The sequence below is a fragment of the Pongo pygmaeus genome, chromosome 2 (genome assembly GCF_028885625.2).
Source record: "Pongo pygmaeus isolate AG05252 chromosome 2, NHGRI_mPonPyg2-v2.0_pri, whole genome shotgun sequence".
Taxonomy (NCBI): domain Eukaryota; kingdom Metazoa; phylum Chordata; class Mammalia; order Primates; family Hominidae; genus Pongo; species Pongo pygmaeus.
In genome coordinates, this window is record NC_085930.1 from 96,430,556 (window position 1) to 96,453,454 (window position 22,899).

At 47.6% G+C, this 22,899-nt stretch overlaps 2 protein-coding genes across 6 annotated transcripts in view; one reads left to right on the forward strand and one right to left on the reverse strand.

The window, feature by feature from the left end:
- Positions 1–7,735: 7,735 nt before the first annotated feature.
- The window catches only part of ARHGEF3 (Rho guanine nucleotide exchange factor 3), a 349,765-nt gene continuing 334,601 nt past the window's right edge, over positions 7,736–22,899 (forward strand). Inside the window, exon 1 of one of the 5 annotated variants that reach the window (XM_054482009.2) lies at positions 7,736–7,848. The gene's annotated coding sequence lies outside the window, so the exon portion shown is untranslated. Of the gene's footprint in view, positions 7,849–8,104; positions 8,528–22,899 lie in introns of those variants that run through there. The other 4 variants (XM_054482014.2, XM_054482010.2, XM_054482008.2 and 1 more) reach the window with 4 other exon arrangements.
- On the reverse strand, positions 12,779–13,496 carry SPATA12 (spermatogenesis associated 12). Its single transcript, XM_054482020.2, is given in 1 exon segment — positions 12,779–13,496. A coding segment is annotated over 1 exon segment (573 nt). The 5' UTR covers positions 13,374–13,496; the 3' UTR covers positions 12,779–12,800.

A 22,899-nucleotide genomic window follows, 5' to 3' on the forward strand; every position in this document is an offset into this window, starting at 1 on the left:
TGCTGGGAAACAGACATAGTGATGGACATGGTACACAGTACTCCTGCCCTCCTGACTCCACCTCTTCCTATGTATAGAGTTGAGGGCAAGTCATCTAAATGTTCTGAAACTCAGTTTCTTCATCTGTAAGATGGGACTAATACCCACCACAAAGGGTTATTGTGAGGATTAAATGAGATGGAGTATATAAAGTACCCAAGGCTGTGCTCAGCAAATGCCAGGTACTTGGTGAATAGTAGCTATTAATTATTCCGTGGAAGAGCAGGTCTTGGGCTTTTTGGGGGCCATATCGGGATGGGTGGGAGACAGTTCCATGCCCACAAGGAGCTTTAGGCCAAGTACTTTGTCAGGTGATAAGTTATATCATTTATATCCCCTAAAAGAAAAGGGTGGGTCCATGCCTGGCTGTTGCAGAGGTGAGGGTTGAAGAGGAACTTAATTTGGCAAAATTAAGACATTAGCTCTGGGGTTCCCAATAGCTGACCACACATAGCCTGTGACAGTTGACTGTGCACCTTGAGATCTGCTGATGTTCCATTCCCCAGACTCCTTTTTTCCTGATTGCCATTTAATCCTGATAGAGATACATTTTTCTGGACTTGCTGCTGTAAGGTCTCTGTGCCAGGCAGATGACCACTCTCCACTCTGAATGTGAACAAAGGCAGGGGTTGTTTCTCAAACCATCAATCACCACAAGGTCAGGGCAATTTCCCAAGTTTTAGAAGTTAGTGGAGGGAGATGGGAGGAGATCAAATAACAGTCTTCCAGAATGAGATGGCTCTGCCTGGTCTTTTCCACTCTTGCTGGTCAGAGACATTCTGGGGAGTGGGCAGACGTCAGCCTCAAAACAAACCATAGACTTTTCCTACCAGGTTGGGCAAGGCCAGGCCAGAGGGAACTTGTAGAAAAGAAAGGCAGGAGCGTGCCTGGCAGCTGAATGCAAATACAGTCAGGTCCTGCCTTTGGTTCTGTATCTCTGGAGGTAGATATGCTTCAGTATCCTGCACACCTGTGTATAATTGTGTATTATTATTCATGAGATGATGATAATTAGCATTGTGATTAAAGTTGAGTCAGGCTTTGGTCTGAGGCATCTTGAACTTAGATCTCAGTTTGCCATTTTCTATGTTTCCCTAGGCAGGTGGCTTGCCCTGTTTAGGACTTATTTTTTCCATCTAGAAAACAGTTAATAATAGGGCCAGACACAGTGGCTCATACCTGTAACCCCAGCACTTTGGGAGGCCGAGGTGGGTGGATCACCTGAGGTCAGGAGTTAGAGACCAGCCTGGCCAACATGTTGAAACCCCGTCTCTACTAAAAATACAAAAATCAGCTGGGCATGGTGGCATGTGCCTGTAGTCTCAGCTACTCAGGAGGCTGAGGTGGGAGGATCACTTGAGCCTGGGAAGTGGAGGTTGCAGTGAGCCGAGATCGCACTACTGCACTCCAGCCTGGGCGACAGAGCAAAACTCTGTCTCAAAACAACAAAACAAAACCAAAAACAGTTAATAATTCAGTACCTAGTGGGTCTATTGTGAGGCTTGAATGTGAGGCTGGGTGAAATTCTGGGCACAAAGGATGGCACACGGAAAGCCCCCGTTCCTATAGGGATGAGTCATGAGGGCAGGTTAGGAGGTGTACAGTTATGAAATGGGATTTCTCCTGAATGTCTCCCTTGGCCCTGGCCTGGGTAGCTGATGGCGTAGCTAACTGAAATGGAATTCCTGCCTCCTGGAGGTCTCAGTTCACAGGGCAGCTGGGAATGGCCTTCAAGGGAGATGGGTACTTGATCAGCTGTCACTTTCTGCTTAAAATCACCAGTGGCCCTGGAAGTGAATACCGAATCTCTTATGTGATGCCTTGCTGACTTCTCCTCTCTGTGTCCCTTCTTTCTCTGATCATACCAGACTGTTGAAATTCCTCACTCCTGTGTTCTTGCCCCGGGTTCTTTGCATGTGCTGTTTCTTCTACCTGAATCACCCTCTCTCAGTCTCCATCCCTCCTTTGCAATGAGACCTTCCCTGACTACCGTCCACCTCTAGTCTAGGTCCTGACATGTGTCTTCAGGAACCTCTTGCTCACTAGAATGCTGCTTCATGAGGGGAGGCCGTATCCCTTGCGGAGGCCTTCCATCTGGACTGGACTCCGGTTCTACTGCTTTAACCAGCTTGCAACCCCACCCTACCACTGAGCAGTCACCGGGGCAAGTCACCTCATCTCCCTGGTTCTCAGTTTCCTCATTAGTCAGATGGGGGTAAAAAAATGTACCTGCCTCATGGGGTTGTTGTGAGGATAAAGCAGGGGATGGGAGGGGATAGCCCACTCACTGCCTGGCACGTGACAAGTGCTCAAAAACATTACTATCTGTTTTAGCTGTCATCAAGATAGGGAATAATAGTGCTTTTTTTTCTTGTCTTTCTTTCTTTATTATTTTTATTATTTATTTAACAGGGTCTCACTGTGTCACCCAGGCTGCAGATCCACTCACTACAGCCTCAACCTCCCAGGCTCAAGTGATCCTCCCACTTTAGCCTCCTGAGCAGCTGGGACTGTAGGCGTGCACCACCATGCCCCGCTGATTTTTGTATTTTTTGTAGAGATGGGGTTTGACCATGTTGCCCAGGCTGGTCTTGAACTCCTGGGCCCAAGCAATCTACCCGCCTTGGCCTCTCAAAGCACTAGGATTACAGGCATGAGCCACTTTGCCCGGCTGAGAAATAACAGTTATTAGTAAATTTAAAAGGTTCCCTAGAAGAGAAAACTGCATCTGTGCCTCATTTTGCAAATTGGAACATGGCTCCCATCCATTTACCATGATCCCAGAGTGGAGAACAACTGGGCTGTTTTATGTATTTCCCCCACAAGGCTCTGTTATCTCAAGGTTTTACACCCTGTGGTTCCTGTCCTCAGACTGGATAATAGCTTGCTATAGACACGGGTTTGGTCAGCGACACGAGCCGTATCAGAATTACCAATGTGTATTGGATGCCTGCTACTATGCCATGCATTGCATAGTGCCTGAGCTCCCCTCAGCCTCCCAAAGGGACTTTGGAGCCCATGTCCCACCTCAGGACAGGGCTCAAGTTGTATTTGAACTCAGATATTTCCCGCTCCACAGCCTCTCTCTGTCTTTCCACTCCCCAGCTCAGCCTTGCTCCTCAGGTTTTCTAATCCAGATTATGAAAGCAGAAAGGACTTGCTTCCAAAGAAGCCTTTTAGTAGCACTTGAAGAGCATTGCTTAGGCCTGAACAATGAGACTGACGCCCAGGCCAGGCGCAGTGACTCACGCCTGTAATCCCAGCACTTTGGAAGGCTGAGGCGGGCGGATCACGAGGTCAGGAGTTTGAAACCAGCCTGACCAACATGGTGAAACCTCGTCTCTACTGAAAATACAAAAATTAGCCGGGTGTGGTGGCGTGGGCCTGTACTCCCAGCTACTCAGTAGGCTGAGGCAGGAGAATCACTTGAGCCTGGGAGGCAGAGGTTGCAGTGAGCCGAGATCACGCCATTGCACTCCAGTCTGGGTGATACAGTGAGACTCCGTCTCAAAAAAAAAAAAAAAAAAAGACCGATACCCAGATGCATCACCATCCCCTGGGTGAAGACAGCAACTGGACACTGCACACCTTTCAAATGCCAAAAAGTGGGGGAGGGGGAGCATCTGTACAGTGCATTGCTACAGGCAGAGATTTAAATGTCTCTTCCAGTAATTCCACTTCTGGGGTTTTATCTTTAGTAAGTAACTAAAAATGCGTGTTTACATTTGTTGTGCAAAGATTTTCGAGGCTGGATATGGTGGCTCATGCCTATAATCCCAGCACTTTGGGAGGCCAAGGCGGGTGGATTGCTTGAGTTTAGGAGTTGGTGACCAGCTTGGGCAACATAGTGAGAACCTGTCTTTACAAAAAAATACAAAAATTAGCTGGGTATGGTGGTGCACGCCTGTAGTCCCAGCTACTTGGGAGGCTGAGGTGAGAGGATCACTTGAGCCTGGGAAGTCAAGGTTGTACTGAGCTGAGATTGCGCCACTGCACTCCAGCCTGGGCAAGAGACAGAGACCCTACCTTGAAAAAAAAAAAAAAAGATTTTCAGGCCAGAAGCGGTGGCTCACACCTGTAATCCCCGCTTTGGGAGGCCAAGGTGGGTGGATCACTTGAGGCCAGGAGTTTGAGACCAGCCTGGCCAACATGGCAAAACCCCATTTCTAATAATAAAAAAAAAAATTAGCTGGGCATGGTGGCGGGTGCCTGTGATTCCAGCTACTCAGGAAGCTGAGGCAGGAGAATCGCTTGAACCTGGGAGGTGAAGGTTGCAGTGAGATCACACCACTGCATTCCAGCCTGCGGGACAGAGTGAGGTTCTGCCTCAAAAAACAAACAAACAAAAAATTCATTACTAAGCATTATCCTGATAACGAGAAATGAGGAACAAACCAAGTACCAGTCGGAATTGATTATAAGAGGGCACATGCATACAATGGACCAAATGGCCTTTAGCAATCATGTTGCGGGAGAATATTTCATGACAAAGGAAAGCGTTCACAATATGTTAAATGAAAAATAAAGGACACAGATTAACAGTGGTTACTGCTGGATGGTGTGATTGTGGGTGGGTTTTCTTATTCTTTGTACCTCTGCTATTTTCTATATTGCTTTACAATGAGTAGTGTTACATAAGCAGAGGGTTTTAAATGTAAGCTTACATACAACAGACACTCAGCAAGTGTTCAAGGTACGCAGTGGTTACTAGGTGGCTGGGGCCAGTCATCTCAGAGTCCCACCCTTGACCCTGGTTGTGCCTTCTCCTGCGGCTGCTTTCCCTGAAGGTGCTACCCAGCCCCTTGCCCTGGCCCCTCCATTGCTTTTCTGCCTGGTGTCAGTCATAGCTCATCCTCTGCCCATCCAGGTGGGGGTCTCTTGCAGAAACCCTGGCTTCCCCAATTGATGATTTTGTGAAGTAACTGCACTGATCCCACCCTAGCCTGATTTTTTTTTTTTTTTTGAGATAAGGTTTCTCTCTGTTAGCCCGAGTTGGAGTGCAGTGGTGTGATCATGGCTTACTGCAACCCCAAATTGGGTTCAAACAATCCTCCTGCCTCAGCCTCCTGAGTAGCTGGGACTACAGGAACACACCACCACGCCAAGCTAATTTTTAAATTTTTGGTAGAGACAGCGATCTCACTTTGTTGCCCAGGCTGGTCTTAAACTCCTGGTTTCAAGTGATCCTCCCACCTTGGCCTCCCAAAGTGCTGCGATTACAGGTGTGAGCCACCGCACATGGCCTTCTCATCCTGTCTTGTAGTTTGGGGAGAGGGAACTGAACTTAAGAATGGGTCCTTATGAATAAACTGACTATTTCAAGGAGAAGAGATGACTGACAATCAGAGGCTTCTGGAGTCTTCACCAGTTTCCAAACCTTGTGGATAGACACCCACATTTCCTGCCTATCTTCTCTCTCACTCCATAAAGGACTATCTTTGGGTGTATCACCTCTCCACCCACAGGCTCTCACTCTGAGTCTAGGAACGAAGTCCTCCCCAACCCTAAGCCCACCTTAGGGCAAGCACGGCATGGATGGGAGAGGGGGGGAGAGCTGCACATAGAAACCTTGTGGGTTAAATTGCTGTGTTGCTAATCTAAATATCCTACTTGCAGATGTGTCCTGCTTTCTGGAAACCCTGAATTATAAAACAGAGGAAGTCAAGGCATTTGCCTTTAGTAATAATAAAAAGGCACATTGCCTTTGGCTGTGTACGGGAGACTCACTTGCCACATCATCTTTCACTCAGCAGCCAGTGTGATGTCTTCGAACTGTAGCTCACATCCCATCATGTCTCTGTCTGAACCTTTCGGTGGACAAGGTCTAACGTCTCACTTTGGCCATTAAGGCCCCTCCAGCCTCTTTCTCCCTTTACCTCCCCCGTCCATGGACTTCCAGCAGTGTGACCTGTGCTCTGCCTGGACCAGTACTTCTTCCAGGTGTCTGTCACCACACCCTGCTCCCTTGCTGCCTGGTGAGGGGTCAGTCGACTATCTCCCTCATCAGCTCATAAGCTCCATAAGGTCAGGGATAGTGTCTATCTTGGTATCCAGTCACTACTGTCCCCAGAGCCTAGCACAGTGTGTGGCATGTAGTAGATGCTCAAATAATTGTTACATTGAATCTCATGCAAAGAAAACTTTTCTCTTTGACAAGCCTGCCTGGGTAGAACACCAGGTGTTGGCTGGCGGATCTGGAGGGACTGCTGAGCTCAGATGAGGGAACAGGCACTTCAGAGAGAGGAGAAGGCCTTTGCTTAATAAATGTAATTACTTGATAAACACGGCTGGTTGTCGTAGGGATCTTCTGCTTTAGGGAGGAAGGAGAATGACAAAAGGGTTCTTGGGGAAAAGGTTGAGGACTAGGGTTCTGGACACAGGAGTTGTCCTTGGAAATAGAGTACTGGAGAGAGTGTGTTCCCTGAACAGGAAACTGGTGGGTCATAACGCATTGAGCCTGGGGTCAAGGAACCCCCTAGAAGCTGTAGTGGAATGAAGTTGCAGCTGTTGGAACAGAAGTTGGTTTGCTCAAGATGCCCAGTTTCTGGCCCAAAAGGTGGGCTGCAGGCCAGGAAGAGGCCACCCAGCACTGCGAGGCTGAGCACTTGCAACAGAAGGCAGAGGTTGCTGTGAAGTAAATCTGGAAGATCTGCATCCCAGCTGCTGCTGTCACGACAGGTGGCCTCCCAGGGAGCTCTCAACCCTCACCCCCTTCCTGCACCTGGGCAAGAGTCTTAGTACTTTGGGCTGATGCTCTTTCCTCTGTAAACAGGGGCCAGACTGTGATCCTCTGGCTCTGGGGGCTGGCTTCACCTTGCTAAGCTTCGATTTCTTCATTTGAGAAGCGGGCCTGCACAGGCCCTCCACCTTAAAGGCTGTCGTTAATATTAACTTCGATCAAGCACCTAAAATGCACCGCTGGCACATGGGGGCAACTGATGAATTTTTGATTTTTAGCATCAGGGTTTACACTTTTTAAGAGCCCAGTAACTACAGTCTGGGGCATTCTTTATTTCTGATTTTAAGAGGTGGTGAGGACCGTAGGCGTTCATCTGTTGAATGAATGAATGCCTGCAGAAACTCTTTTTATTTAGAGTCCCATATTTATTTCCGCATGCACGACCCAGGCCCCTCACTTTCAGGCTCTGCGTCCACCTACAAGCCGGCGATTCCTGAGAGCTTGCTGGGCGCCGGGGTTCACGCAGCTCGAGGCTCGTCCTCATTCTCCCCTCCACCGTGGAGGAAAGTGAGGCTTGGGCAAGATCTGACACACCCAAGATCAGCCCAGCGATGGGGGTCGGGGCTCCGCGTGCAGGCTCTGGCCCTGGACCGCTAGGGTAGCCCCTATCACCTCGGCACGAGAGTCCACTCCCACTCGGGTACCCGGCCCTCGACCCGCCCTCGGGGTTTCCCGCGGCGCGTTCTCTGGCGGGACAGTGGGATCGAGGGGCAGGGCTGTTCACCCCTCCGCCCACTCGGTCAATTCTCTCCGCTTGAGTCTGATTTAGGTGGCGGCGGGGGAGGGATGTCCTGGGGTCTCCGCTCTCCTCTTTCTAGCCTCCCTGTAGACCTAGGCCGTGCATAGGGAGCTGGGGTGTCGAGCGGTGGCCGGGAGTGGCCACGTCCAAGTCCTGCGTCGCCCGGCTCCGGCGCCAGCGGGGGTCCCCGGCCCGCCTCCCGCCCACGTGGCCGGCCGGGCCTCCCCGCCCCCGGCCCGTCCCCGCCCCGCCCAGGGCAGCCGCCGCCGCCGCCGCCGCTGCTGCGGTGAGTTTTCCAGCCTGGAGAGGCCGAACCAGCGCGGGGGCCGAGGTGAGTGCGGGCAGCAGTCGGGAAACCCGCTCCCCCCCTAGACCCTCTCTGGCTAGACACCCCCTTGGCGGGACACCCCTGCTGGGTCTCCTGGAGTGAGACCCTCTTCCGGGCTAGTCCCTCCTTTGCCCTGGTCCCCGAGCTGGACCCCAATTCCCACCTCCGAGTTACCCCGCCAGGTCTCGGCGCCCCCGGCGGGCCCTGAGCGCTCCCTGGTCTGGGATACGCCCAGCGCACGGGGGCGCACTGGGCGCAGCGCAGGTGGGCAGTGCCACCGCCAGTCTCAACTAGCCGTCGCTCCTGCTGGGGACCCTGACTCTGTTCCCTGGGTAGCCCCTTGAGCGAAAATTCCCGGAGCCACTTCCGGGGAGGGAGGCGCCACCTGTCCTGGGACGCGCCCCTTTCGCTCAACTTTCTTCTCCAGCCCGGCGGGGCACCCGCAGGTCAGCGTCGCGTCGGGCGCTGCTGGTGGCGGCTCACAGGGCCGCGGGTCACTTCGCGGCGGGGGAGCCGGGTTCAGGGCGCTCCGGGCGGCGGGCGCCGTCTCAGCCTGCCTGAGGCCCTTGTCCCGGCGGCTGCATCTTGTAAACCGAGCAGCCAGAAGATCCCGAGATAGGACACCAGGGTGGCGGACGTCAAGGGGTTAAGGTCAGCGTGGGTGCCTCGCAGCCAGAGACGGGTGAGCGTTTTCTGAGGCTGGAAGCTGATTGAGCCGAGTGGAAACGGGTTCCCTTGGGCTTTGCGGTGGTGGAGAGCTGCTCTTGCGCTATCAGCGGCCCCATCACGGGCTTGAATGTTGTGGAAACAGAGCGCCTTGTTCTTAGAAGACTCGGCTTGCTGGATTTATTGCCTGGCCCAGGCTTGCTTCCCGCACTGGGCGAGGACGTGAGAACTGCCAGACAGTAGTTGCCCTGAATGTACCGATAGAAACTTATTTTTAAGCTTTCCATGCACTACCCAGGTATAACCACTTTCTTCCCTGGAGTGTGGAGAAGGAGAGCTTTGCTAGGTCTTTGTCTTAGCTGTGTAGTCCTGGGCAAGTTACTTCACTTACCTATGCCTCAGTTTTCTCATCTGTAAAGTGGGGATGATAATAATACAAACCTTAAAGAGTTGTATAGGGATAAAGTGCTTAAAATACTGACTGGGGCAGGGTAAATCCTCTGTGTTAGCTGCTCTTGTGATTATTATCACTGACATCTAACAGCGCGTGCACAGCCCTAGCTTCTCAATGAGGTGGGTGTGCAGGCTGTTGCTCCTTCCCCTTATTCTGGTAAGGAGCTGGTGGTGTTTACACAGTAGCCATGGTGTTCCCTTCCGCACTGGGAAATTTGAGCTTTGCTGTAACACCTATGGCTAACCAGCCTTGTGCAAAGTATATCTCAGAATGTAGGATTAGAGATGAACTTTGTCAAGGACACTGTTGGGAAATGGGGTCTTGGACCTTTTCTGGAAGCTCTGGAGTGTGATTCAGTGTTTGCCTCTTGGTTGGGGGGAGGGTGGGTAGATTTCACTTGATTGTTTTAAGCCTTGGGTCTCCTGACAGTCTGACATTGTCTAGTCTCTGTGAGTGTGGGAGTCTATTTAAGGGTCCAGGGACCTGATCTTGTCTCCTTCTCCCACATTCATTCATCTCTAGCAGATTGCCCCCTCCATCTTAGAGTTTTCCTGGGCTGCACCCATTTGGTATCTTTCTTCTTGGCAATTTAGTTTCTGTCTTCTGAATCTCCACAGATAAGAGCTCTGAACCTGGAGCCCCACGGAACATCCTGAAATGTACACGAGGCACTTGAAGCACAGTTATTTTTCCATAGGTTTCCCTTTACATTGTATTCTCCATGAGGCCTGTGCCCCAGAAAAGCGGACTCTGAACTTCTGGTAGGAAAGTAGAGGTTCTTGCCCCCTGTTACATCTCAATTCCCTACAAATTGGGGGCTGCCTTTTGTGCCCCCTCCCAGAACACACTTTTCAGTGGGCAATACAGGTCAGCCTTGACTTGGTCAATTAGGGGAAAGAGAGGCAGGCTGTGAGGTTAGGGACTGTTGGCCTGTGGTGAGACCTTTAGGCTGGGATGCAATTCATGAACATTTGAGTTCAAGTTTTCAGAAGACTTCTCAGGGCCTTTGCACACGCTGTTCCCTCAACCTAGCATCACTTCTTCCATGCCAGGCACTTTCTTGCCCTTTTGCTCAGATGTCTCCCCTGTACAGATGGTTTTTCTGACCACTCTGTCCAAAGCAGCCCCTCCCCCATTAGTTTCTATCACACTCTTTCTTGTATTTTATTCATAGAGCTTGCCCGGGATGATCTTATTCATACATTGATTTATAGGTTTATTGTGTGCATCCACCCAGGAGAATGTAGGATTCAAGAGGGCAGAGGTGTGTTGTCCTGTTCACTACTGACTCCTGGTCCATGGCATACAGCAGGTGCACAATAACTGTCCTGAGTGAATGAACACCCATTGACTGAAGTGAGGTGAGTCTGGAGAGTAGTGAAATGCGAAGGAACTGGTTGCTTGTCAGGAGCTCAGGGTTGAAAGTGACCATTAATGTAGCATACTTTCACCTCCAGATTAAATCACCTCTGCAACACCTCTTCCTAGTTACTGTTTAACCTAAGCTTGAATCCTCTAGGCACAGGGAACTTGTCACCTCCTGCAATAGCCTGTTCCATTGGAGGAGAGGGGACAGAACCATTGGAGGAGAGGGGGCAGAGAACCAGATGTAGTCGCTGTACCACGCTGATGAGGACGAGATGTGGCCTCCTGCATGCTATCATTCTAGTCCTTATGGTCTGCTTCGTGTCTTGACTATCCTGCATCCATCAGTATCCATCTGTAAAGTTCTCTGCCATAACTAAGGTCCCTGAGCCCCTGACCAGAACTTAGTACGCTGCCCAGTCATGTCTCACCAGAGGGGGTCTGAGGCAAAGAAGCATGAAGCAGAAAGGCCATTGCCATAGTTTAGTAACCCTTCAAGGCCAAGTTCTGTATTGTTCAGGCTCATGTAACTCTTTGGGTTAGAGGTGGGGGTGGGTAGGGGCTCTCTCTCTTTTGTTCTTTTCCTGGATTTTTCTGTATCATTCCTTAATCAATTTATTAAAGCAACCCTAGCTATATTTAAAAGAAAATTAATCCTTGGACCCATTTTCTTAATGGTTTGTACAAATATTCTTTAATTCATATCACTTCGCTTGCACAGGTTGAAACTCAACTGAAAATAAGATTTTTAATATATAATTCTAATCTATTGAGTCAGTTTCTTCATGGGATAGTACCAGCATGATGGGTGGAGTGAGGTCTGCTGTGGAGAGGTTTGGTGACAAGCTTTGCTTTCTTCTTTACTTTGATGAGAATTGTTTATTCAGTTATGAAAATGGGTACACATTTCTTTTTCTTTTTTCTTTTTTAGAGATAGGGTCTTGCTTTCTTGCCCAGGCTGGCATGCAGTGGTGTGATCTTGGCTCACTGCAACATCTGCCTCTCAGGCTCAAGCGATCCTCCCACCTCAGCCTCCCGAGTAACTGGGACTATGGGCATGCACCACCATGCCTAGCTAATTTTTGTATTTTTTGTAGAGATGGGGTTTCACCATGTTGCCCAGGCTGGTCTTGAACACCTGAGCTCAAGTGATCATCTGCCTTGGCCTCCCAAAGTGCTGGGATTACAGGCATGAGCCACCATGCCGAGCCCATGTTTTTTTTCTTAAAAAAAGAAGAAAAAAAAAGAGGACTGGCAAGACTGTTCCTAATTGAGGTTGTATTTACACATGTCTTAGCCACTTAGCTCATTTATTTCATTTATTCAAAAACATTTAGGGAGAGAGGGCTACTCTGTGCCAGGCATTGCCCTGGTACTGACCACACAGCAGTCAAGGAAACTGACAGCATTCCTCCCTTGTGGAGTTTACATCCCAGTGGTGGAGATGGACAGTAGACAACTAGATCAGTAATAAGATGTGAGGGAGAGTGGCCAGTGTAATGGAGATGAAGCTGGGGAAGGAGATCCAGAGTGATGGGATGGAGGCAGAGCTGGCTTCAGTCAGAGAAGGTCTCTCTGAGGAGATAGCATTGGCGCAGAAACCCAGACAAATGAGGGAGCAGCCTCATGGACAATTGCATGCAACCTCATTCCATGCATATGGAGCCCAAGGTTGTGGTCAAACTCCCCAGTGTGGCCAGTCAACTCTTGAGCACTGGACATGGTCCATCTCACTGCAGAAGGGGAGGGAAAATGAGACAATGTAGGCAGAACTCTCCTCCTGCCCCCCACGTCCTGGCAGGTGGCTGGAGTAAGATCTTGGCATTGTGTGTTCTGATGGTCAACTAGAAGGCTGGTACCTACATTTATAGGGTGAGACCTGAGCAATGTGTTCTGAAACTGCCACCTGGGGAATGAGCATGGGCCTAGGGGTCATTGCTGGAGTTATAATCCTGCACACTGTAAGACTTGCTCCACTGCACCTACCCTGGCAGTGGACTCCTTCCTCTTCAATGTCATTTGATTACCTCACCTCATCACCTAGTGGCACTCACCCAGAGGGCAAGTAATTACTTAGCAGGCTTTGATAGAAACAATAAAGAGATGAAAATGTATAGGATCGGGGATCAGGAGATGCATGCCTCCCACTCTTTCGTTGGTTGATCGATTGATTGATCAATTGATGTCATTTAATACAGTGTAAGGTTCCCGGGGGGCTAAGAGTATGAGATCTGGATTGTGTGACCTTGTGCCAGTAACTTAACCTTTCTGAGTCTTGATTTCTTCATCTGTGATATTGGGGAAGTGTGACAGGGAGGCTTCTTGGAAAAAGTGATATCTAAGAAGATGCAGAAAGGGATGGCTACGAGTCACCCCTGGTGGGGGTGGGGGATGGAAGGGAGGGCATAGCATGTGCAAAGGCCCAGACAAACAGCTGCCAGACTCTCAGATGTTGCAGAATTATTATTGATTACAGCTGTGTGTGTATGTGTGTGTTGGAGTATACTGTAGAGAGGGACCTGACAAAGCAGCCCTCAATAAATGTCAGTTGGTTTGAATGGCTGCACCCTGTGCTACTGGGCTCAGCATCTATATCCTCATGCAGTCTCCACAGTCATCCTGTGGTCTTCTCATTATCCCCATCTTCCATACCAAGAAATTGAGGTGTAGAGTTATGAATAACTTGCTCACAACTGTGTTGCTGTATCAGGAGAGCTGGAGGTGAAGAGGGTCTTCCCAGAAGATTTATTTGGGGTACAGCGATGTCAAGAGAGATGGCTGTTTGTAAATATCTCTGACAGGTCTCACTTTGACGCACATCCCCCTGAAATGTCAGCTCTGGGAGGGCAGAGGCTGCTCCTGGCAGAACACCTGGACCCTGGCATGATGCCAGTGCACAGTGGGGTTTGTTGGGATGTTGGGTGGATGACCCAAGGCCTCTGGGTGGCCATGGCACGAGTCTGGAAGAGTCTAGTGCCTTCATTTCCCAGGTGTCTCCTGACTTTTCCAAGGTGGACCCACAAGTCAGGGCAGAACTGGACATGGGGCCCAAGTCAAAAACAGAATTCTCCAGAAAAGGAGGCTGGGGCACTTGGCCAGAGCCAATCCCTGAGGAGCATGCAGCATTCTTGCAACCTGGCTCTGAGTGCACTGTTCTGATTCACCTTCAGCCACACCCCACCACCAATCATCCCCGGGTGCTCAAACAGAGCCAAACCCCACAGTCACCCAGATACTGCGGAGGTTTTCCCATGTTCACATCTTTGCTCCTGCTATTTCCACTACTTGGAAGCTCTTTCACGCTTGTCCACTTTCACAGCTTCCCATGCTGCCCAACTCCAGTGGCTTTCTCTCTCTTTCCTTCCCTTTTGGCTAGAAACATAAATAAGAAATCCTAATTATATTCTTATTGAACATAAATGTAAACATATCAGAAGTTGTAGAGTTAAAAATAATTACAGGTATAATATGCTGAGATATAAAAAAAAAAGTAAAAAATAAAATTCCACCTTCCCCATCCCAGGCTTGCTTCCAGAGAGAATGTTTGTGATCAACTGGGCATAGATTTCTCTTGCTTTTGTTTACTCACACAGGCATGGGTACCTGTGAGTATCTTTGAAAACCAACATAATGGGCTCATTTTGTATGTGTTGCTTACCAACTAATGTTTTTTCTTTTATTTATTTATTTTGAGACGGAGTCTCACTCTATCACCCAGGCTGGAGTGTACTGGCATGGCCTTGGCTCACTGCAACCTCTGCCACCCGGGTTCAAGTGATTCTCCTGCTTCAGCCTCCCGAGTAGCTGGGATTACAGGCACCTGCCACTGCGCCTTGCTAATTTTTGTATTTTTTAGTAGAGATGGGGTTTCACCATCTTGGCCAGGCTGGTCTTGAACTCCTGACCTCGTGATCCACCCGCCTTGGCCTCTCAAACTACTGGGATTACAGGAGTGAGCCACCATGCCTGGCCTGTTTTTATTTATTTTTATTCTTTTTTTTTTTTTTTTTTTTTTTAGACAGAGTCTTGTTCTGTTGCCCAGGGTGGCATCTCAGCTCACTGCAACCTCTGCCCCCTGGGTTCACGTGATTCTCATGCCTCAGCCTCCCTAGTAGCTGGGACTACAGGCATGTGCCACCACGCCTGGCTAATTTTTTGTATTTTTAGTAGAGACAGGGTTTTGCCATGTTGCCCAGGCTTGTCTTGAACCCCTGAGCTCAAGCAATCCTCCCGCCTTGGCCTCCTGAAGTGCTGGGATTACGGATATGAGCCACCGCACCTGGCCTATTTTTTTTTTTTAATTCTTTATTTGGCCTGGACAGTGCTAACAACTAATGTTTTCCCATTTAGTTATGTCCAAGAGTGTTTTCTTTGACTGTGTACATTTCTCCTCTCTTTTACCTGCCCTGGCTCTTCCATTCCTCAGGGAAGAATATACAAACTTCTGTGGACATACGGTTTTATTTCTCTTGAGTATATATCTAGCAGTGGAATTGCTGGGTATATGGTAACTCTAACATTTTGAGGAACTGCCAAACTGTTTCCAAAGTGGCTGCACTGTTTTACAATCCCACCAGCAGTGCACGAGGGTTCCAGTTTCTCCACATCCTCATCAACTCTTGTTATTATCCATCTTTTGATTATTGCCATCCTAAGTGGGTATGAAGTGGCATCTCATTGTGACTTTGATTTGCATTTCCCTGATGGCTAATGATGTTGTGCCTTCTTTCATGTGCCTATTGGCCATTTGTGTATCTTCTTTGGAGAAATGTATATTTGGTCTTTTATCCCTTTTTAAATTGTATTATATGTCTCTTTATTATTGAGTTGTAAGTGTTCTTTATATATTCGGAATTCAGTTCCTTATCAGCTATGATTTTAAAGTATTTTTTGCCCATTCTGTGGGTTATTTTTTCACTTTCTTGATGGTGTTCTTTGAAGTGCCAAGTTTTAATTTTGGTGAAGTTCAATTTATCTATTTTTCTTGGGTTGCCTGTGCTTTTGGTGTCATACCTAAGAAACCTTTGCCTAATGCAAGGCCATGAAAACTTATGCCTATATGTTCTTTTTTTTTTTTTTTTTTGAGATGGAGTTTTGCTCTTTCACCCAGGCTGGAGTATAGTGGCATGATTTCGGCTCACTGCAACCTCCACCTTCCGGTTTCAAATGATTCTCCTGCCTCAGCCTCTCAAGTAGCTGGGACTGCAGGTGTGCACCATCACACCCGGCTGATTTTTGTATTTTTAGTAGAGACGGGGTTTCACCATGTTGGCCAGGCTGATCTCAAACTCCTGACCTCATGGTCTGCCCACCTTAGCCTCCCAAAGTGCTGGGATTACAGGCGTGAGCCACTGCACCTGGCCATATGCCTATATATTCTTATAAGAGTTTTATAGTTTTAGCTCTTAGATTTAGAACTTTGATCTGTTTTGATTTGATGTTTGTATGTGGTGTGAGGTAGGGGTCTAGCTTCATTTTTTGCATATGGAAATCCTGTTGTCCCAGAACCATGTGTTGAAAAGACTCTTCTTCCCCATTAAATTGTTTTGACACTCTTGTCAAAAATCAATTTACTATAAATGTAAGCATTTATTTCTGCATTCTCAATTCTAGTCCATTCATCTATATGTCTATCCTTATGCCAGTATTGCTGTCTATACTGTCTTGACTACTATAGCTTTGTAGTAAGTTTTGAAATCAGGAAGTATGAATCCTCCAACTTTGTCCTTCTTTTTCTTTTTTCTTTCTTTTTTTTTTTTTTCTGTAACACAGAGTCTTGCTCTGTCACCCAGGCTGAAGTGCAGTGGCACGATCACTGCTCACTGTAGCCTCGACCTCCTGGGCTCAAGCAATCCTCCCACCTCAGCCTTCCAAGTAGCTGGGACTACAGATGTGTGCAACCACACCCAGCTAATTTTTAATTTTTATTTATTTATTTTTTGTAGAAACTGGGTCTGGCTATGTTACCCAGGCTGGTCTCAAACTCCTGGGCTCAAGCAATCCTCCCACCTTGGCCTGCCAAAGTGCTGGGATTATAGGTGTGAGCCACTGTGCCCAGCCTGTCTTTCTTTTTCTAGATTATTTTGGCTATTCTGGATCTCCCTATGAATTTTAGGATCAGCTTGTTAGTTTCTGCAAAAAGGGACCTGAGATTTTGATAGGGGTTGCGTTGACTCTGTAGATCACTTGGGGAGTTTTGCCATCTTAACAATATTAACTGTGGAACCTAAATTCCTTTTTGCTGGTGGCACTGCTCACTCAGCTTCCCTAGTCATTGAGTCTGCTGAGTAGGCACTCTGAGACCCATCCATCAAACTGCACAGACAAAACTCCAGGGATGTAAATGTCTCTTTCCTTTTTGAAGAAAGTAACACAGTATACTGTAGTGTCTAATTTAAGGCTTGGATAAGAGATTTAACTCCTGAATTTTTGAAATGGGAGTGCATCTGGCACCTGGGCACACATATGACAGATCTGGCTTTCCTTCATGCTAAGGATGGGATGGAGATCTCTAAGATACTCCCATAACCCCTTGCTTCATGCCCGGAGAAGTATGGTGGGAACTGGGAGACTCCACAGCCCTGGAGGCACCAGGTGGTGGTAGGAGAATTAAAGCCAGCCTCCATTTTATCTTGTTTTATCTGTTGGGCAAAGGGGTATGATTTCATTTGAGGAAAGAGTTCTGCTACTAAAACAATCTTTGCCCCTCCCCCCCAATTAACTCACATCATAGTCTGAAGAATGGAATAAAAATAAAAAGGGAGTAATATCACATATTAAAAGTTTAGTTTAGGCCAGGCACGGTGGCTGATGCCTGTAATCCCAGCACTTTGGGAGGTTGAAGTGGGAGCGTTGCCTCAGGCTAGGAGTTTGAGACCCGCCTGGGCAGCAAAGCGAGACTCTATTTCTATAAAACAATTAAACATTAGTTGGGTGTGACGGCACATGTCTGTAGTCCCACATACTTGGAAGGCTAAGGTGGGAGGATAGCTTGAGCCCGGTTGTTTGACGCTGCAATGAGCCGTGCTCACACTAATGCACTCCAGCTTGGCGACAGAGCAAGACCCTGTCTCAAAAGAAAAAAAAAGCTTAGTTTACACCCTGACATGTACTTATGTGTTCCAGATGTAATGCTTTGGCACAGCACAAATACATGATTTTATTTTCAAGAAAGAAATAATAAAAAATGGAGTGCCTATATTTGTATCACTTGGAACCTTGGTTTCTAAACTTAAAGAACAACCTGGGAAACTACATTTGAAACTGCAAATCCATTCATACCTCAACTCATCTGGGGTGAGGAGCTCTCATTTTAAACAAACAAGACGTGTGTGTGTGTGTATGTGTGTGTGTGTGTGTGTGTGTTTGAGAGACAGAGATTAGAGTTATTTATTGCAGTTGTTTCAAAAAAAGCAATTTAAAAAAGCATGAATTTGGACTGGGTTTTTAGTTTGTTTCTGGGAGAAGAGAAAGTTATATCCAATAGAATATATGTTTTGAGGTCTTCAAAATCTCAGATCTAGGCCAGGCGTTGTGGCTCACGCCTGTAATCCCAGCACTTTCGGAGGCTGAGGCGAGTGGATCACAAGGTCAGGAGTTCAAGACCAACCTGGCCAAGATAGTGAAACCCCGTCTCTACTAAAAATACAAAAATTAGCCAGACGTGGTGGTGGGTGCCTGTAATCCCAGTTACCAGAGAGGCTGAGGCAGAGAATTGCTTGAACCCGGGAGGCAGAGGTTACAGTGAGCCAAGATCGCGTCACAGCACTCCAGCCTGGGTGGTAGAGCGAGACTCGGTCTCAGAAGAAAAAAAAAAAAAATCAGATATTTTGCCTTAGCAGATCCCCTTAAGTTGTTGGAACTGGCAGTTCATAGGGATTTTGTTTCCATCCTTTAGTGAGGGGGGTGCGTGCGTGTGTGTGTATATGGAAAGTTAGGGGAAAAACACAATGATATAACCTAACCCCAAAACAAGGAAGCACGTTACACAGTTGAGGTTTGGCGCTTCAGTTCCTGCCCAGTCTCAGAAGGTACAGCTTGGCTGACCTTGTGTGACCTATCTCTATGACACATCTCCCAAGGGGGTGGGGAGGACTGTTTCTCTCCAGCATGGCTTTAGTTTTATAAAAGCCCGGTGCAGTCTTGCAAACTCAAATGGTTTTCTTAACAAATCACTCACATTTCATGTGTTCTAGGCTGGGCAGGGCCTCGCTAATCCTTGGCCAGCTTTGTGAGTCAGAAATTATTTAAATGACTGCCTGAGTCCTTTTGAGGCGAGAGAATTGGCAAGTTAATTTAGGGAGGTGCAGTGACTGTTAAAACAGCCCTGCAGTAAGTGAGTGGCAGCATTGATAAATGTGTTAGAAGCTCTATTTTATTGTGATAATAAATGCTAATGAAGAAAATGAACATATTACCTTTTAGACTGAGGTAAGAATGATGATGTTACCAAATTTTATTAAGCATTTATTATGTGGTGGAGTATGGTGGCTTCTCCCATGTTTTTGACTGTGACCTATTGTAAAACATAGACTGCAACCTGGTAACCTGGTGTGCGTGTGTGCACGCATATCTGAATTATTTGGTGAAACAAGAATTACCCTGTGTGTGTCTAGTGTCCTCTGGGCTCAAGTGATCCTCTTGCCTTGGCCTCCAGAGTAACTGGGACTACAGGTGCATGCCACCACACTGGCTAATTTTTTGTTGTTGTTTGTTTGTTTTTGTTTTTTTTTGAGATGGGGTCTTGCTCTGTCGCCCAGGCTGGAGTGCAGTGGCATGATCTCAGCTCACTGCAAGCTCTGCCTCCCAGGTTCACGCCATTCTCCTGCCTCAGCCTTCCGAGTAGCTGGGACCACAGGAGCCCGCCACTTTGCCCGGCTAATTTTTTTGTATTTTTTTTTAGTAGAGACGGGGTTTCACCGTGTTAGCCAAGATGGTCTCGATCTCCTGACCTCATAATCCGCCTGCCTCGGCCTCCCAAAGTGCTGGGATTACAGGCGTGAGCCACCGTGCCCGGTCTCACACCGGATAATTTTAAAAATTTTTTGTAGAGACTGAGTCTCACTGTATTACCCAGGCTGGTCTCAAACTCCTGGCCTCAAGTGATTTTCTGGCCTCAGCCTCCCAGTGTGCTGGGATTACAGGTGTGAGCCACTGCACCCACCCTAAAGTTGCATTTGAAAACAAATATATCTACTATGATGGCTTTGATCAGTATATAGACAAATATTATTATTATTATTATTATTATTATTATTTTCAGACAGTCTCGCTGTTGCCCAGGCTGGAGTGCAGTGGTGCAATCTTGGCTCACTATAAGCTCTGCCTCCCGGGTTCACGCCATTCTCCCGCCTCAGCCTCCCGAGTAACTGGGAGTACAGGCGCCCGCCACCACGCCCGGCTAATTTTGTTTTTGTATTTTTAGTAGAGAGAGGGTTTCACCATGTTAGCCAGGATGGTCTCGATCTCCTGACCTTGTGATCTGCCCGCCTTGGCCTCCTAAAGTACTGGGATTACAGGTGTGAGCCACCGCGCCTGGCCGACAAATGTTATTCTTTCTGGGTTGCCATATTTTGTGGTTTTTAAAAAATATATTTTTATTCATTTATCTGGTGACTTGAAATTTCATGCAAGTACAGGTCCTTACAGACAATTTCTATTGGAAAATCACTTATTTGGGGTGTGTATTAGGGTTTGGAGAGAAACAGAACCAACAGGATGTATGTCAATCAATCGCTCATCTATCTGTTGAGAGGTTGATTTTTAGGAACTGGCTCATGTGATTGTGGAGGCCAGGTGAGTGAAAAATCGGCAAGGTAGGCTGGCAGGCCGGAGACCCAGGGAAGAGTCGCAGTGAGCCCAGAGGCAGTCTGGGTAGAATTCTTCCTGCTCTGGGAGGTCGGTCTTTTTCTATTAAGGCTTATAGCTGATTGGATAAAGCCCACCACATCATGGAGAATAATCTGCTTTACTCTAAGTCCACTGATTTAAATGTTAATCTCATCTAAAAAATACCTTCACAGAAATGTCTAGAATGTTTGACCAAATAGCTGGTTACCATGGTCTAGCCAAGTTGACACATAAAATTAATCATCACAGTGGGTAAGATACTGTTTGAGGTTGTTCAGACGAAAGGAAAAAGGCAAAAGCCTGGGCGCGGTGGCTCACGCCAGTAGTCCCAGCACTTTGGGAGGCCAAGGCAGACGGATCACTTGAGGTCAGGAGTTTGAGACCAGCCTAGCCAACACGGTGAAACCCCGTCTCTACTAAAAATACAAAAATTAAGCCAGGCATTGTGGTGGGTGCCTGCAATCCCAGCTACTTGGGAGGCTGAGGCAGGTGAATCGCTTTAACCTGGGAGGCAGAGGTTGTGGTGAGCCAAGATTGCACCACTGTACCTGGGTGACAGAGTGAGACTCCGTTTCAGAAAAAAAAAAAAAAAAAAAGAAACAAAGAAAGGAAAAGTGCAATGGTTGGAAGTGGAAGTGTGCTGTTGGTACAGATAGGAGAACATTTCGGAAGGAATTCCCTCCCCTTTGATTGACTGCAAAATAAGTCCCTCCCTTGTTCTCCTGCAATTACAGGTGGACCAGATGGGTTGGCAGATTGGCAGTGGGGGTGCAGAGTTTCTTGTTCTGATTGAAAGGATTTTTTCTTACATTTTAGGGCTTTTTTTTTTTTTGAGACAGAGTCTCACTATGTTGCCCTCCTGGACTCAAGTGATCCTCCTGCCTCAGCCTCCTGAGTAGCTGGGATTACAGGTGTGAGCTACTGTGCCCAGCTCTTAGATTTAATTTTAAGACTGAAGACCTGAAAGTTCATGGGCCTAAGTAAAAGGTGCCATTTATCTGCTGCAAATTGGTGCATGCTCCGTAGATCTAGCTGTAGGGGGCTGTGTGTGCTAATGCAGCATTTGTGACTCAGCCATAATGAGGATGACGTTGCCTCTCCTTTTCCGCAGGCTACCACATAGCTGTGGTGGATCACTGGCCACAGAAACTATAGGTATCTGGGGCTGCCTGGGTGGGAACTCAGCCTGTTTGAGAACATGGTATTCGGAAGACATTAAACATTTATTATAGCTTTTATTTTATTTTTATTGAGCTATAATTAACATACCACAAAATTGACCCTTTCGAAGTACCCAATCTGTTTTTTAGCACATGCATAAGGTAGTGCAAATATCACCACTAGTTCCAGAATATTCATCATCCTAAAATACAGTTTTTCTTTTGCAAGTAATTTCTTTTTTTTTGTTTTGTGATGGAGTCCTGCTCTGTTGCCTAGGCTGGAGTGCAGTGGCATAATCTCGGCTTACTGCAACCTCTGCCTCCTGGGCTCAAGTGATTCTCCTGCCTCATCCTCCCTAGTAGCTGGGACTACAGGTGCACACCGTCACACCGGGCTAATTTTTGTATTTTTTGTAGAGATAGGGTTTCACCATGTTGGCTAGGCTGGTCTCGAACTCCTGACCTCAAGTTATCTGCCCGCCTCGGCCTTCCGAAATGCTGGGATTACAGGCGTGAGGCGTAAGCCACTGCGCCCGGCCTTTTGCAAGTAATTTCAACATTTAAGAGCATGGCCTACTGGATCGGTCCCATCAGCAAATAAACATGCAGTTATTTCTCCCAACTTAAAAACAACAGAACCCTCTCTCCACCCTACTTCTCCCTACAGCTATGCACCCATTTCTCTTCAGTTTAGAGCAAAACTTTTTGAAAGAATTGTCTGGACTTATTGACTAATTTTTTGCCTTCTATCATGTCTCAAAAAAATTGTGATAAAACACACATAACGTAAAATTTACTGTGTTGACTATTTTTAAGTTTTCAGGTCAGTAGTGTTGCATATACTGATATTGTTGTGCAACCAATCTGCAGAGTTTTTCATCTTGTGACACTGAAACACTGTATCCATTAAACAGTAACTCCCATTCCCCCCTGCCTCTAGTCCCTGGAGACCAGCATTCTACTTTCTGTCTCTGAATTTGACTGTTCTAGATACCTCATATAAGTGGAATCATGCCGTATTTGTCCTTTTGTGACTGGCTTATTTCACTCAGCATAATGTGCTCAAGGTGCACCCATGTTGTAACATGTGTCAGAATTTCCTTCCTTTGGGCTGGGCATGGTGGCTCACGCCTGTAATCCCAGCACCGAGGAGGCGGACGTTGAGCCCAGGGGTTCAAAACCAGCCTTGGCAACATGGTGATACCCCGTCTACAAAAAATACAGCAATTTGATGGGCGTGGTGGCACGCACCTGTAATCTCAGCTACCTGGGGGCTGAGATGGGAGGATCACTTGAGCCAGGGAAGTTGAGGCTGCAGTGAGCTGTGATCTTGCTGCTGCACCCCAGCCTGGGTAACAGAGGGAAACCCTGTCTCCAAAAAAAGAAAAAAAAAGAAAGAATTTCCTTCTTGGTTTTTGGTTTTCTGTTTTGTTTTTTGAGACGGGGCCTCACTCTGTCACTGATTGCTGCAGTGGCACAATCTCAGCTCACTGCAACCTCTACCCCCCAGGCTCAAGCAATCCTCTGACCTCAGCTTCCGGGGTAGCTGGGACCACAGGC